This window comes from Ascaphus truei, chromosome 1 (genome assembly GCF_040206685.1).
Source record: "Ascaphus truei isolate aAscTru1 chromosome 1, aAscTru1.hap1, whole genome shotgun sequence".
In the NCBI taxonomy this organism is placed as follows: Eukaryota; Metazoa; Chordata; class Amphibia; order Anura; family Ascaphidae; genus Ascaphus; species Ascaphus truei.
Window position 1 is genome coordinate 6913001 of NC_134483.1, and position 16146 is coordinate 6929146.

Genomic DNA, 16146 nt, shown 5'->3' on the forward strand with positions numbered 1-16146 from the left:
ATGAATTGGTGAAGGCTGATGTATGGGAATAAAAGAAGCGTTATTTGCACAAGGTACAAGCGAGTCCTCTTAACGCGTTTCGGCCTGGCAGGCCTTTGTCAAAAAACTCTCCAGTTTCAGTCGGCACTTCATGATCTACTAAAACAAAGGCTGGAAGATTCCATCCTTAACAAAGATGAGTTCAAATACTTGTATATATCTCATCCCCACGTCCCCATATTCTACCACCTTCCGAAGATGCACAAGGGCCTCCTTGATCCGCCAGGTAGACCCATCATATCAGGGGTGGAGTCGATGATGTCGGGGGTGTCCAGATATGTGGACCACTTTTTACAGCCATATGTGGTCCAACTTAGATCATATCTTAGAGACACCCTTCATGTCATCGACTCCATCTCCTCTATTGAATGGCAATCTACATATAGATGGGCTACCTGTGACGTCCAATCCCTATACACCTGCATAGAACATGGTTTTGGTCTGGGGGCCATTGAGCACTTTCTAACTACTGATGTTACTCTTTTATCCAATCAGTGCAGGTTTGTTCTCAACCTTATTGAATTTATACTCAATAACAACTATTTCCTGTTTGAGGACACCTTTTATCTCCAGACCTATGGTACGGCCATGGGTACCAGATTTTCCCCCAGCTATGCGAACCTCTTTATGGGGTTCTGGGAGTCCAAGTACATCTGGCCCAATACATGGCTGGGGGCACGTCTGGTATTCTATGGCCGCTACATGGATGATCTGTTGATCATCTGGGATGGAGATGAGGCTAGCCTCGGGCGGGCAATGGATATTTTTATAGATAATGATCTGGGATTGAAATTTACCTGGCAGAGTCATCCCACTGAAATTGTATTTTTGGATCTGATCCTATCAGTCGACGTGAGCAATATAATTCAGACAAAAGTCTACTTTAAAGATGCTGCAGTGAATGGATATCTCCATGCGGGTAGTAATCATCACCCCAAATGGATACAGAATATCCCCCTGAGTCAATTTAACAGACTCAGGCGAAACTGCTCTACTCTGTCTGCATTTGATGAGCAGTCACGTCGTCTGATATCACAATTCATCAAAAAAGGTGATGACTCTGAAATCATTAAGGATTCCTATAATAAGATAAGAAGGATGGATAGAAATGCCCTCATTAATAAATCCAAAAATAGATTGTTAGACCAAACAACCTGCACTAAGATTACTCATCAGCTAGCTAAATATGGGGATGTCATATTTATCACCAAATATAGTGGTTATTCCAGACAAATCACTGAAGTGCTGAACCGACACTGGAATATTGTTATGTGCAATCCACATCTCAATAAGCTGTTGACACCTAGGGTACCTGTTATCTTTCGTAAGGCAACCAATATAAAAAAACGTTTAGCCCCTAGTAGGCTACGGGATTTGGTCCCTACTACAGATCTAGGCCGTATTGGCAATCATAAATGCGGTAGATCCAGGTGCACTATGTGTAGACATCTTATTGAGTCTCCATCTGTCCAGTCTTCCTCTAATGGGTCCATGTATCCCATTAAAAGTTCCATCCACTGCCTAACCACTCATGTGGTTTATGTCCTGTCTTGCCCTTGCAATGTTCCATATGTTGGACGTACTAAACGGTCCCTCTGCCTCAGATTCTTAGAACACAGACTTGCGATTATTAAAGGAGTTCTTAATCACAGCATTTCACGCCACTTCTCAAGTGTTCATTCAAAAGATCCAGCAAGTCTGAGGATCATCGAAAGTACTCCCTGCTCTAAATTGGGGGGAGATAGATTCAAACATCTTTGCATACGTGAATCCTACTGGATTTACCAGTTAGGTACGTTAGTACCCCAGGGGTTTAACGAATGCATAGACACCAGTACTCCGGTGCAATAGTCTTCTCAGCTCCACCCAGAGTAAGATCATCTCCTATTCCTTTTTTTATAATTTTAGCCCTTATCACCCATGGGTGGTTGTTATATAATGTGTTGGTTCTGTACTAAACACAACGCACTTTTCTCCACCCCATCTATATGGTGTTATATAGAGTCCATCCATTACACGTCTTTTTCATTACACTCTAGACCATCACATATACATGTCTTTTTATGGGACATTTATACTATTTTGGGTTATATCAAATTAGAAATATTTTTTATAATATTTTTTATCAACATACATTTTATTATATTAATTTTGCAAGACAAATAATATTACTTCTATGTTTTTATCTTTGGTTTATTTTAATTGTTCACAGATATAGATGGAAACATCTCTATTTTTATTTTTATTTGTTCATGCATATTTGTCTTCATTATGTTATTATTTAATATTGATTTTTTTATGTATGTACTTTCCCTTTGAGTAGACATGTTATGGTGTTATAATAGCTTACTGTCACAATGACACTTATTATGTTTAGCCAATGACCTTTTATATCCATTTTCATTTCATGTGCATTATGTCCTGACAGTCATTCACTGGCTGAACATGCTCACGATATGATTGGCTGCATATTCTCTCTGTCTCAGCCGGACTCAATCCGGCTTTACCATTGACAGGTATAAATATATCATCCCTTGAATAAGTCACTCACGTGACGAAACGCGTCGGACGTCGTGACGCATGACGCACTGACGTCATTTTCAAACCAGGAAGAGTGTATGTGGACACTGTAGCAGCCGTATGTAGGGTAGAGCTGGTGAACTTATTCAGCACAGACTAAGAGGAGAGAGGTCACGCAATTTACACGGTTGGGACGGCGCTCTGATTACATCACTATTGAGTGTGGACATTCCTGCAGTGACGCTGAGGGTCCCTTCCAAGTGCTACGAGGAGTAATCCCGTGTATTCAACTTCACCACCACTGCAGTGGAGAGTATCATCCCTCCCTTCCTCTCATCTGATGACATCTATACTGATAAGTATCTGCTTGTATACCCACACCATCAGTATTACTGCTTCTGCCTCGCCCTGGTCAGTATTACTGCTTCGGCCTCGCCCTGGTCAGTATTACTGCTTCTGCCTCGCCCTGGTCAGTATTACTGCTTCGGCCTCGCCCTGGTCAGTATTACTGCTTCTACCTCGCCCTGGTCAGTATTACTGCTTCTGCCTCGCCCTGGTCAGTATTACTGCTTCTGTCTCGCCCTGGTCAGTATTACAGCTTCTGTCTCGCCCTGGTCAGTATTACTGCTTTGGCCTCGCCCTGGTCAGTATTACTGCTTCTGCCTCGCCCTGGTCAGTATTACTGCTTCTGCCTCGCCCTGGTCAGTATTACTGCTTCTGTCTCGCCCTGGTCAGTATTACTGCTTCTGCCTCGCCCTGGTCAGTATTACTGCTTCTGCCTCGCCCTGGTCAGTATTACTGCTTTGGCCTCACCCTTGTCAGTATTACTGCTTCGGCCTCGCCCTGGTCAGTATTACTGCTTCTGCCTCGCCCTGGTCAGTATTACTGCTTCGGCCTCGCCCTGGTCAGTATTACTGCTTCTGTCTCGCCCTGGTCAGTATTACTGCTTCTGCCACGACCTGGTCAGTATTACTGCTTCTGCCTCGCCCTGGTCAGTATTACTGCTTCTACCTCGCCCTGGTCAGTATTACTGCTTCTGCCACACCCTGGGCAGTATTACTGCTTCTGCCTCGCCCTGGTCAGTATTACTGCTTCTGCCTCGCCCTGGTCAGTATTACTGCTTCTGTCTCGCCCTGGTCAGTATTACTGCTTCGGCCTCGCCCTGGTCAGTATTACTGCTTCTGCCTCGCCCTGGTCAGTATTACTGCTTCTGCCTCGCCCTGGTCAGTATTACTGCTTCGGCCTCGCCCTGGTCAGTATTACTGCTTCTGCCTCGCCCTGGTCAGTATTACTGCTTCTGCCTCGCCCTGGTCAGTATTACTGCTTCTGCCTCGCCCTGGTCAGTATTACTGCTTCTGCCTCGCCCTGGTCAGTATTACTGCTTCTGCCTCGCCCTGGTCAGTATTACTGCTTCGGCCTCGCCCTGGTCAGTATTACTGCTTCTGCCTCGCCCTGGTCAGTATTACTGCTTCTGTCTCGCCCTGGTCAGTATTACTGCTTCGGCCTCGCCCTGGTCAGTATTACTGCTTCTGCCTCGCCCTGGTCAGTATTACTACTTCGGCCTCGCCCTGGTCAGTATTACTGCTTCTGCCTCGCCCTGGTCAGTATTACTGCTTCTGCCTCGCCCTGGTCAGTATTACTGCTTCTGCCTCGCCCTGGTCAGTATTACTGCTTCGGCCTCGCCCTGGTCAGTATTACTGCTTCTGTCTCGCCCTGGTCAGTATTACTGCTTCTGCCTCGCCCTGGTCAGTATTACTGCTTCTGCCTCGCCCTGGTCAGTATTACTGCTTCGGCCTCGCCCTGGTCAGTATTACTGCTTCGGCCTTGCCCTGGTCAGTATTACAGCTTCGGCCTCGCACTGGTCAGTATTACTGCTTCTGCCTCGCCCTGGTCAGTATTACTGCTTCTGCCTCGCCCTGGTCAGTATTACTGCTTCGGCCTCGCCCTGGTCAGTATTACTGCTTCTGCCTCGCCCTGGTCAGTATTACTGCTTCGGCCTCGCCCTGGTCAGTATTACTGCTTCGGCCTCGCCCTGGTCAGTATTACTGCTTCGGCCTCGCCCTGGTCAGTATTACTGCTTCTGCCTCGCCCTGGTCAGTATTACTGCTTCGGCCTCGCCCTGGTCAGTATTACTGCTTCTGCCTCGCCCTGGTCAGTATTACTGCTTCTGCCTCGCCCTGGTCAGTATTACTGCTTCGGCCTCGCACTGCTTAGTATTACTGCTTCTGCCTCGCCCTGGTCAGTATTACTGCTTCTGCCTCGCCCTGGTCAGTATTACTGCTTCTGCCTCGCCCTGGTCAGTATTACTGCTTCTGCCTCGCCCTGGTCAGTATTACTGCTTCTGCCTCGCCCTGGTCAGTATTACTGCTTCTGCCTCGCCCTGGTCAGTATTACTGCTTCTGTCTCGCCCTGGTCAGTATTACTGCTTCTGCCTCGCCCTGGTCAGTATTACTGCTTCTGCCTCGCCCTGGTCAGTATTACTGCTTCTGCCTCGCCCTGGTCAGTATTACTGCTTCTGCCTCGCCCTGGTCAGTATTACTGCTTCTGCCACGCCCTGGTCAGTATTACTGCTTCTGCCTCGCCCTGGTCCGTATTACTGCTTCTGCCTCGCCCTGGTCAGTATTACTGCTTCTGCCTCGCCCTGGTCCGTATTACTGCTTCTGCCTCGCCCTGGTCAGTATTACTGCTTCTGCCTCGCCCTGGTCAGTATTACTGCTTCTGTCTCGCCCTGGTCAGTATTACTGCTTCGGCCTCGCCCTGGTCAGTATTACTGCTTCTGCCTCGCCCTGGTCAGTATTACTGCTTCTGCCTCGCCCTGGTCAGTATTACTGCTTCTGCCTCGCCCTGGTCAGTATTACTGCTTCTGCCACGCCCTGGTCAGTATTACTGCTTCTGCCTCGCCCTGGTCCGTATTACTGCTTCTGCCTCGCCCTGGTCAGTATTACTGCTTCTGCCTCGCCCTGGTCAGTATTACTGCTTCTGTCTCGCCCTGGTCAGTATTACTGCTTCTGCCTCGCCCTGGTCAGTATTACTGCTTCTGCCAGGTCCTGGGCAGTATTACTGCTTCTGCCTCGCCCTGGTCAGTATTACTGCTTCTGCCTCGCCCTGGTCAGTATTACTGCTTCTGTCTTGCCCTGGTCAGTATTACGCCTCGCCCTGGTCAGTATTACAGCTTCTGCCTCGCCCTGGTCCGTATTACTGCTTTGGCCTCGCCCTGGTCAGTATTATTGCTTCTGCCTCGCCCTGGTCAGTATTACTGCTTCGGCCTCGCCCTGGTCAGTATTACTGCTTCTGCCTCGTCCTGGTCAGTATTACTGCTTCGGCCTCGCCCTGGTCAGTATTACTGCTTCGGCCTCGCCCTGGTCAATATTACTGCTTCTGCCTCGCCCTGGTCCGTATTACTGCTTCTGCCTCGCCCTGGTCAGTATTACTGCTTCTGCCTCGCCCTGGTCAGTATTACTGCTTCTGCCTCGCCTTGGTCAGTATTACTGCTTCTGCCTCGCCCTGGTCAGTATTACTGCTTCTGCCTCGCCCTGGTCAGTATTACTGCTTCTGCCTCGCCCTGGTCGGAATTACTGCTTCTGCCTCGCCCTGGTCAGTATTACTGCTTCTGCCTCGCCCTGGTCAGTATTACTGCTTCTGCCTCGCCCTGGTCAGTATTACAGCTTCTGCCTCGCCCTGGTCCGTATTACTGCTTCTGCCTCGCCCTGGTCAGTATTACTGCTTCTGCCTCGCCCTGGTCAGTATTACTGCTTCTGTCTCGCCCTGGTCAGTATTACTGCTTCGGCCTCGCCCTGGTCAGTATTACTGCTTCTGCCTCGCCCTGGTCAGTATTACTGCTTCTGCCTCGCCCTGGTCAGTATTACTGCTTCTGCCACGCCCTGGTCAGTATTACTGCTTCTGCCTCGCCCTGGTCCGTATTACTGCTTCTGCCTCGCCCTGGTCAGTATTACTGCTTCTGCCTTGCCCTGGTCAGTATTACTGCTTCTGTCTCGCCCTGGTCAGTATTACTGCTTCGGCCTCGCCCTGTTCAGTATAACTGCTTCGGCCTCGCCCTGGTCAGTATTACTGCTTCGGCTTCGCCCTGGTCAGTATTACTGCTTCTGCCTCGCCCTGGTCAGTATTACTGCTTCTGCCTCGCCCTGGTCAGTATTACTGCTTCTGCCTCGCCCTGGTCAGTATTACTGCTTCTGCCTCGCCCTGGTCAGTATTACTGCTTCGGCCTCGCCCTGGTCAGTATTACTGCTTCGGCCTCGCCCTGGTCAGTATTACTGCTTCGGCCTCGCCCTGGTCAGTATTACTGCTTCTGCCTCGCCCTGGTCAGTATTACTGCTTCTGCCTCGCCCTGGTCAGTATTACTGCTTCGGCCTCGCCCTGGTCAGTATTACTGCTTCGGCCTCGCCCTGGTCCGTATTACTGCTTCGGCCTCGCCCTGGTCCGTATTACTGCTTCGGCCTCGCCCTGGCTGCACCTTCCTCTTCCATGGGTTTGGAATTTTACAGATTGCCTCCCATGAATGTTTGTTATATATTTGAAGTGAGTGCATGTCCTGGCAGTGAGTGCATGCCCTGGAAGTGAGTGCATGCCCTGGAAGTGAGTGCATGTCCTGGCGGCCTCTCTTGTTGTTGAATACATTTGCCTCTTTTTATACAGTATTATGCTATGGAGCTGGCGCTTCTTTTTCTCTTAGATTCCATGATCTGGCTAGATCATATTGAAGCTGCCTCCTCCTGCAGTGTCTGTTCTACTACTTTTCTGGACTTATTTTTCATCATTATATTGGACTGGTTTGTTCTATTTTTATTTATTTTGTATTGGACACTGTCCTAATTCATTTTTCTTTTTGTGTTATTCACATATCATTTGGTTTGTTATATATTATTAATATTGCAATTTATTGTTATTTTATTTGTATTTTTCACGTTACCACAGATCCACATAACACATGGCGAACTTTGCTCTTAGATAAAGCGTGGGAGACCACGCGAAATGCGTAAGAGTGTTCTCTTACTGTTTTTTAACGTGCCTTCAATAAATTTTTGCACCTAGTTGTTTTGCAGTATTGGTCATATATTTTTCCAGCAGCAGTTGCACCGCCGTTTACAACCTTTGCATGCAGATTCTCCTTGGTAGGAGCACGCCGACAGCACCAGGAATTTCCACAAGGTCAGCAGTGAGTAACTTTATTACATTTGTTACTTCATTTATGTGATCATCCGGTTCCTAACCACTCTGATTACCACATAAGATACACCTGTTGTAGGCTAGTGGTGTCTATATGAGCGGTGTTTAAAGGGACAATTATAATTTGGATATTGGAATCCTGAGTTCATGAAGCTGTTTTTGTATGGAGGAATATGAAGATTCAAGAATGATAACTTTAGCACATAGTCTGCTCCTGGTTAGCATCACTAGGGGTTATTCCTCTACTTTTTCTCGTCATGTATAGGTGATTGTGTTTGTTTGCGTGTGTCTGTATGGGTGATTGTGTCTGCGTGTGTCTGTATGGGGGATTGTGTCTGCGTGTGTCTGTATAGGTGATTGTGTTTGTCTGCGTGTGTCTGTATGGGTGATTGTGTCTGCGTGTGTCTGTATGGGTGATTGTGTCTGCGTGTGTCTGTATGGGTGATTGTGTCTGTGTGTGTCTGTATGGGTGATTGTGTCTGTATGGGGGATTGTGTCTGTGTGTGTCTGTATGGGTGATTGTGTCTGCGTGTGTCTGTATGGGTGATTGTGTCTGCGTGTGTCTGTATGGGTGATTGTGTCTGCTTGTTTCTGTATTGGTGATTGTGTCTGCGTGTGTCTGTATGGGTGATGTGTCTGCGTGTGTCTGTATGGGTGATTGTGTCTGCGTGTGTCTGTATGGGTGATTGTGTCTGCGTGTGTCTGTATGGGTGATTGTGTCTGCGTGTGTCTGTATGGGTGATTGTGTCTGCGTGTGTCTGTATGGGTGATTGTGTCTGTGTGTGTCTGTATGGGTGATTGTGTTTGTTTGCGTGTGTCTGTATGGGTGATTGTGTCTGCGTGTGTCTGTATGGGTGATTGTGTCTGCGTGTGTCTGTATGGGTGATTGTGTCTGTGTGTGTCTGTATGGGGGATTGGGGGATTGTGTCTGCGTGTGTCTGTATGGGTGATTGTGTCTGCGTGTGTCTGTATGGGTGATTGTGTCTGCGTGTGTCTGTATGGGTGATTGTGTCTGCGTGTGTCTGTATGGGTGATTGTGTCTGCGTGTGTCTGTATGGGTGATTGTGTTTGCGTGTGTCTGTATGGGTGATTGTGTCTGCGTGTGTCTGTATGGGTGATTGTGTCTGTGTGTGTCTGTATGGGTGATTGTGTCTGCGTGTGTCTGTATGGGTGATTGTGTCTGCGTGTGTCTGTATGGGTGATTGTGTCTGCGTGTGTCTGTATGGGTGATTGTGTCTGTTTGTGTCTGTATGGGTGATTGTGTCTGTGTGTGTCTGTATGGGTGATTGTGTCTGCATGTGTCTGTATGGGTGATCGTGTTTGTCTGCGTGTGTCTGTATGGGTGATTGTGTCTGCGTGTGTCTGTATGGGTGATTGTGTCTGCGTGTGTCTGTATGGGTGATTGTGTCTGCGTGTGTCTGTATTGGGTGATTGTGTCTGCGTGTGTCTGTATGGGTGATTGTGTCTGCGTGTGTCTGTATGGGTGATTGTGTCTGCGTGTGTCTGTATGGGTGATTGTGTCTGTATGGGTGATTGTGTCTGCGTGTGTCTGTATGGATGATTGTGTCTGTGTGTGTCTGTATGGGTGATTGTGTCTGCGTGTGTCTGTATGGATGATTGTGTCTGTGTGTGTCTGTATGGGTGATTGTGTCTGCGTGTGTCTGTATGGATGATTGTGTCTGCGTGTGTCTGTATGGGTGATTGTGTCTGTGTGTGTCTGTATGGGTGATTGTGTCTGTGTGTGTCTGTATGGGTGATTGTGTCTGTGTGTGTCTGTATGGGTGATTGTGTCTGCGTGTGTCTGTATGGGTGATTGTGTCTGCGTGTGTCTGTATGGGTGATTGTGTCTGCGTGTGTCTGTATGGGTGATTGTGTCTGCGTGTGTCTGTATGGGTGATTGTGTCTGCGTGTGTCTATATGGGTGATTGTGTCTGCGTGTGTGGGTGATTGTGTCTGCGTGTGTCTGTATGGGTGATTGTGTCTGCGTGTGTCTGTATGGGTGATTGTGTCTGCGTGTGTCTGTATGGGTGATTGTGTCTGCGTGTGTCTGTATGGGTGATTGTGTCTGCGTGTGTGGGTGATTGTGTCTGCGTGTGTCTGTATGGGGGATTGTGTCTGCGTGTGTCTGTATGGGGGATTGTGTCTGCGTGCGTGGGGGATTGTGTCTGCGTGTGTCTGTATGGGTGATTGTGTCTGCGTGCGTGGGGGATTGTGTCTGCGTGTGTCTGTATGGGGGATTGTGTCTGCGTGTGTCTGTATGGGTGATTGTGTCTGCGTGTGTCTGTATGGGTGATTGTGTCTGCGTGTGTCTGTATGGGTGATTGTGTCTGCGTGTGTCTGTATGGGTGATTGTGTCTGCGTGTGTCTGTATGGGGGATTGTGTCTGCGTGTGTCTGTATGGGTGATTGTGTCTGCGTGTGTCTGTATGGGTGATTGTGTCTGCGTGTGTCTGTATGGGTGATTGTGTCTGCGTGTGTCTGTATGGGTGATTGTGTCTGCGTGTGTCTGTATGGGTGATTGTGTCTGCGTGCGTGGGGGATTGTGTCTGCGTGTGTCTGTATGGGTGATTGTGTCTGCGTGTGTCTGTATGGGTGATTGTGTCTGCGTGTGTCTGTATGGGTGATTGTGTCTGCGTGTGTCTGTATGGGTGATTGTGTCTGCGTGCGTGGGGGATTGTGTCTGCGTGTGTCTGTATGGGGGATTGTGTCTGCGTGTGTGGGTGATTGTGTCTGCGTGTGTCTGTATGGGTGATTGTGTCTGCGTGCGTGGGGGATTGTGTCTGCGTGTGTCTGTATGGGGGATTGTGTCTGCGTGTGTGGGTGATTGTGTCTGCGTGTGTTTGTATGGGTGATTGTGTCTGCGTGTGTGGGGGATTGTGGGACATGGGTGGGTTTATTCCCAGTTATATTACAGGATATATAATAGTACCCAGCTGAGTCGAGGCCTCCAGTACTGTCCAGGGAACGTTCCTTCTCTGTCCGATGATCACATCCAGCACCCACGGCTTCAGCCCGTCACCCAGGATGTCCCTGACCGCTGGACACAGGTACTTCCGGATCAGATGCCCGATGTTGGGGCTCACAGAGCTGTTCCCCAGCTTGGCCTGTCCGAGGAAGAGCGTAAAGGTTAAATTAAATGGACAGTTTATTTAAGCCACGCAGTGCTTAGTGTGCGTGCGCCACGTCCTGTTAAAGCCGCACGTCCTCCTTTCTAAAGCTCAGCGTCGAAGCAAACAGCGGTAACGGAAACATTGTCATCTTGTGTCTCCGAGTATCAACATAACCGGGAACTGCGCTCCGATGCTGCCCTGCGTTCCCCAGCCACACGTGTGCACTCTGCAGTGACGTGACCGGCACAGAACGCGCGTTCCTCACTGTATACATTCAGTCTTGGAGGGGACCGCGGCGGGTAAAGCGCTGCACACTATAATGTCATCTATAAAGAACGGCCATTTTATCCCTTAAAGGAATCACAGCTACAAATAGTGCTGGTGAGGGCCAGTCTGGTGAGAAGCTTGTGATTTGGGGGTGCCAGTCTGGTGAGAAGCTTGTGATTTGGGGGGCCAGTCTGGTGAGAAGCTTGTGATTTGGGGGGGCAGTCTGGTGAGAAGCTTGTGATTTGGGGTGCCAGTCTGGTGAGAAGCTTGTGATTTGGGGGTGCCAGTCTGGTGAGAAGCTTGTGATTTGGGTGTGCCAGTCTGGTGAGAAGCTTGTGATTTGGGTGTGCCAGTCTGGTGAGAAGCTTGTGATTTGGGGGTGCCAGTCTGGTGAGAAGCTTGTGATTTGGGGGTGCCAGTCTGGTGAGATGCTTGTGATTTGGGGGGCCAGTCTGGTGAGAAGCTTGTGATTTGGGGGGCCAGTCTGGTGAGAAGCTTGTGATTTGGGGGGCCAGTCTGGTGAGAAGCTTGTGATTTGGGGGGCCAGTCTGGTGAGAAGCTTGTGATTTGGGGGTGCCAGTCTGGTGAGAAGCTTGTGATTTGGGGGTGCCAGTCTGGTGAGAAGCTTGTGATTTGGGTGTGCCAGTCTGGTGAGAAGCTTGTGATTTGGGTGTGCCAGTCTGGTGAGAAGCTTGTGATTTGGGGGGGCCAGTCTGGTGAGAAGCTTGTGATTTGGGGGGGCAGTCTGGTGAGAAGCTTGTGATTTGGGGGGCCAGTCTTGTGAGAAGCTTGTGATTTGGGGGGCCAGTCTGGTGAGAAGCTTCTGATTTGGGGGGGCAGTCTGGTGAGAAGCTTGTGATTTGGGGGGCCAATCTGGTGAGAAGCTTGTGATTTGGGGGTGCCAGTCTGGTGAGAAGCTTGTGATTTGGGGGGCCAATCTGGTGAGAAGCTTGTGATTTGGGGGTGCCAGTCTGGTGAGAAGTTTGTGATTTGGGGGGGGGCAGTCTGGTGAGAAGCTTGTGATTTGGGGTGCCAGTCTGGTGAGACGCTTGTGATTTGGGGGGGGGGCAGTCTGGTGAGAAGCTTGTGATTTGGAGGGCCAGTCTGGTGAGAAGCTTGTGATTTGGGGGGGCCAGTCTGGTGAGAAGCTTGTGATTTGGGGGGGCAGTCTGGTGAGAAGCTTGTGATTTGGGGGGCCAGTCTTGTGAGAAGCTTGTGATTTGGGGGGCCAGTCTGGTGAGAAGCTTCTGATTTGGGGGGGCAGTCTGGTGAGAAGCTTGTGATTTGGGGGGCCAATCTGGTGAGAAGCTTGTGATTTGGGGTGCCAGTCTGGTGAGACGCTTGTGATTTGGGGGGGGGGGCAGTCTGGTGAGAAGCTTGTGATTTGGAGGGCCAGTCTGGTGAGAAGCTTGTGATTTGGGGGGGCCAGTCTGGTGAGAAGCTTGTGATTTGGGGGGCCAGCCTGGTGAGAAGCTTGTGATTTGGAGGGCCAGTCTGGTGAGAAGCTTGTGATTTGGGGTGCCAGTCTGGTGAGAAGCTTGTGATTTGGAGGGCCAGTCTGGTGAGAAGCTTGTGATTTGGGGGGCCAGTCTGGTGAGAAGCTTGTGATTTGGGGAGCCAGTCTGGTGAGAAGCTTGTGATTTGGGGGGGCCAGTCTGGTGAGAAGCTTGTGATTTGGGGGGCCAGTCTGGTGAGAAGCTTGTGATTTGGGGGGTGTCAGTGGGAGGAATTAGGGGGCAGTTACTATAATGGGACGGAAGGAAGAAACGCCATTAAAAAGCTTTTCCTAGTGACGGCGTTCGCGCCACGTAGAACAAGCTGCCGGAAACAAAACGAACCTTTCTTACAACTAGAGGCCCCTGTACTTTGTGTCTATTCCTGGGTTGGATGGCGGCCCATTGTCATGGTTCCTGCTGCAGCTATTACATACGTGTGCGTGTTGTACAATGAGTGCATTGTATGAGATCGGTACTGTACAGGCTCACAGGAATCGCTTAGCATTACCCTCACAATGCCGGGCCTGTCTATCAGTACATTGGGGGAGATTTCTTTCGTATGTAACTGTTTCATACGCCCATAATATATATTTTATTTAACTGTGCATGCAATGTCTTGTATATAATGTATACCCTGCTCATTTATGTAACTGTATTTGTAACCATGTATTATTTGTTTTACTCTGTGCCCAGGACATACGTGAAAACGAGAGGTAACTCTCAATGTATTACTTACTGGTAACACATATTATAAATAAATAAATAAATATTATTATTATTATTATTATTAACAGGGTTTTTTTTTACAGCGTTTCTATCCAAAGCTTTTTTACAAATAGTAGAATTTATCTGAGTTACTTTATTCATTTGAATCGGTTTGAGGACGCCGGGCGCTTCCTATCAAAGTCCCTAACGTATTAATATGTTCCCGGCACGAGACTCTGCCTTCCTACTGTAAGTACAACCGTTATACAAATATAAACTTACTGTAAGTACAACCGTTATACAAATACAAACTTACTGTAAGTACAACCGTTATACAAATACAAACTTACTGTAAGTACAACCGTTATACAAATACAAACTTACTGTAAGTACAACCGTTATACAAATATAAACTTACTGTAAGTACAACCGTTATACAAATACAAACTTACTGTAAGTACAACCGTTATACAAATACAAACTTACTGTAAGTACAACCGTTATACAAATATAAACTTACTGTAAGTACAACCGTTATACAAATATAAACTTACTGTAAGTACAACCGTTATACAAATACAAACTTACTGTAAGTACAACCGTTATACAAACTTACTGTAAGTACAACCGTTATACAAATACAAACTTACTGTAAGTACAACCGTTATACATATACAAACTTACTGTAAGTACAACCGTTGTACAAATACAAACTTACTGTAAGTACAACCGTTGTACAAATACAAACTTACTGTAAGTACAACCGTTATACATATACAAACTTACTGTAAGTACAACCGTTATACAAATACAAACTTACTGTAAGTACAACCGTTATACAAATACAAACTTACTGTAAGTACAACCGTTATACAAATACAAACTTACTGTAAGTACAACCGTTATACAAATACAAACTTACTGTAAGTACAACCGTTATACAAATACAAACTTACTGTAAGTACAACCGTTATACAAATACAAACTTACTGTAAGTACAACCGTTATACAAATACAAACTTACTGTAAGTACAACCGTTATACAAATACAAACTTACTGTAAGTACAACCGTTATACAAATACAAACTTACTGTAAGTACAACCGTTATACAAATACAAACTTACTGTAAGTACAACCGTTATACAAATACAAACTTACTGTAAGTACAACCGTTATACAAATACAAACTTACTGTAAGTACAACCGTTATACAAATACAAACTTACTGTAAGTACAACCGTTATACAAATACAAACTTACTGTAAGTACAACCGTTATACAAATACAAACTTACTGTAAGTACAACCGTTATACAAATACAAACTTACTGTAAGTACAACCGTTATACAAATACAAACTTACTGTAAGTACAACCGTTATACAAATACAAACTTACTGTAAGTACAACCGTTATACAAATACAAACTTACTGTAAGTACAACCGTTATACAAATACAAACTTACTGTAAGTACAACCGTTATACAAATACAAACTTACTGTAAGTACAACCGTTATACAAATACAAACTTACTGTAAGTACAACCGTTATACAAATACAAACTTACTGTAAGTACAACCGTTATACAAATACAAACTTACTGTAAGTACAACCGTTATACAAATACAAACTTACTGTAAGTACAACCGTTATACAAATACAAACTTACTGTAAGTACAACCGTTATACAAATACAAACTTACTGTAAGTACAACCGTTATACAAATACAAACTTACTGTAAGTACAACCGTTATACAAATACAAACTTACTGTAAGTACAACCGTTATACAAATACAAACTTACTGTAAGTACAACCGTTATACAAATACAAACTTACTGTAAGTACAACCGTTATACAAATACAAACTTACTGTAAGTACAACCGTTATACAAATACAAACTTACTGTAAGTACAACCGTTATACAAATACAAACTTACTGTAAGTACAACCGTTATACAAATACAAACTTACTGTAAGTACAACCGTTATACAAATACAAACTTACTGTAAGTACAACCGTTATACATATACAAACTTACTGTAAGTACAACCGTTATACAAATACAAACTTACTGTAAGTACAACCGTTATACAAATACAAACTTACTGTAAGTACAACCGTTATACATATACAAACTTACTGTAAGTACAACCGTTATACATATACAAACTTACTGTAAGTACAACCGTTATACAAATACAAACTTACTGTAAGTACAACCGTTATACAAATACAAACTTACTGTAAGTACAACCGTTATACAAATACAAACTTACTGTAAGTACAACCGTTATACAAATACAAACTTACTGTAAGTACAACCGTTATACAAATACAAACTTACTGTAAGTACAACCGTTATACAAATACAAACTTACTGTAAGTACAACCGTTATACAAATACAAACTTACTGTAAGTACAACCGTTATACAAATACAAACTTACTGTAAGTACAACCGTTATACAAATACAAACTTACTGTAAGTACAACCGTTATACAAATACAAACTTACTGTAAGTACAACCGTTATACAAATACAAACTTACTGTAAGTACAACCGTTATACAAATACAAACTTACTGTAAGTACAACCGTTATACAAATACAAACTTACTGTAAGTACAACCGTTATACAAATACAAACTTACTGTAAGTACAACCGTTATACAAATACAAACTTACTGTAAGTACAACCGTTATACAAATACAAACTTACTGTAAGTACAACCGTTATACAAATACAAACTTACTGTAAGTACAACCGTTATACAAATACAAACTTACTGTAAGTACAACCGTTATACAAATACAAACTTAC

The 16146-nt window shown here is 45.9% G+C and overlaps 1 protein-coding gene across 10 annotated transcripts in view; it reads right to left on the bottom strand.

Annotated features, from left to right (window-relative positions):
• RUSC2 (RUN and SH3 domain containing 2) overlaps window positions 1-16146 on the bottom strand; it is a 149528-nt gene that overhangs the window by 12356 nt on the left and 121026 nt on the right. For all 10 annotated transcript variants that reach the window (XR_012789598.1, XM_075578748.1, XM_075578486.1 and 7 more), the window contains one exon: window positions 10672-10846. Coding sequence is in view for 9 of the 10 variants with exons in the window: in XM_075578748.1 (XP_075434863.1) it covers window positions 10672-10846 (175 nt within the window). In the remaining variant the exon portion in view is untranslated. The remainder of the gene's footprint in view (window positions 1-10671; window positions 10847-16146) is intronic.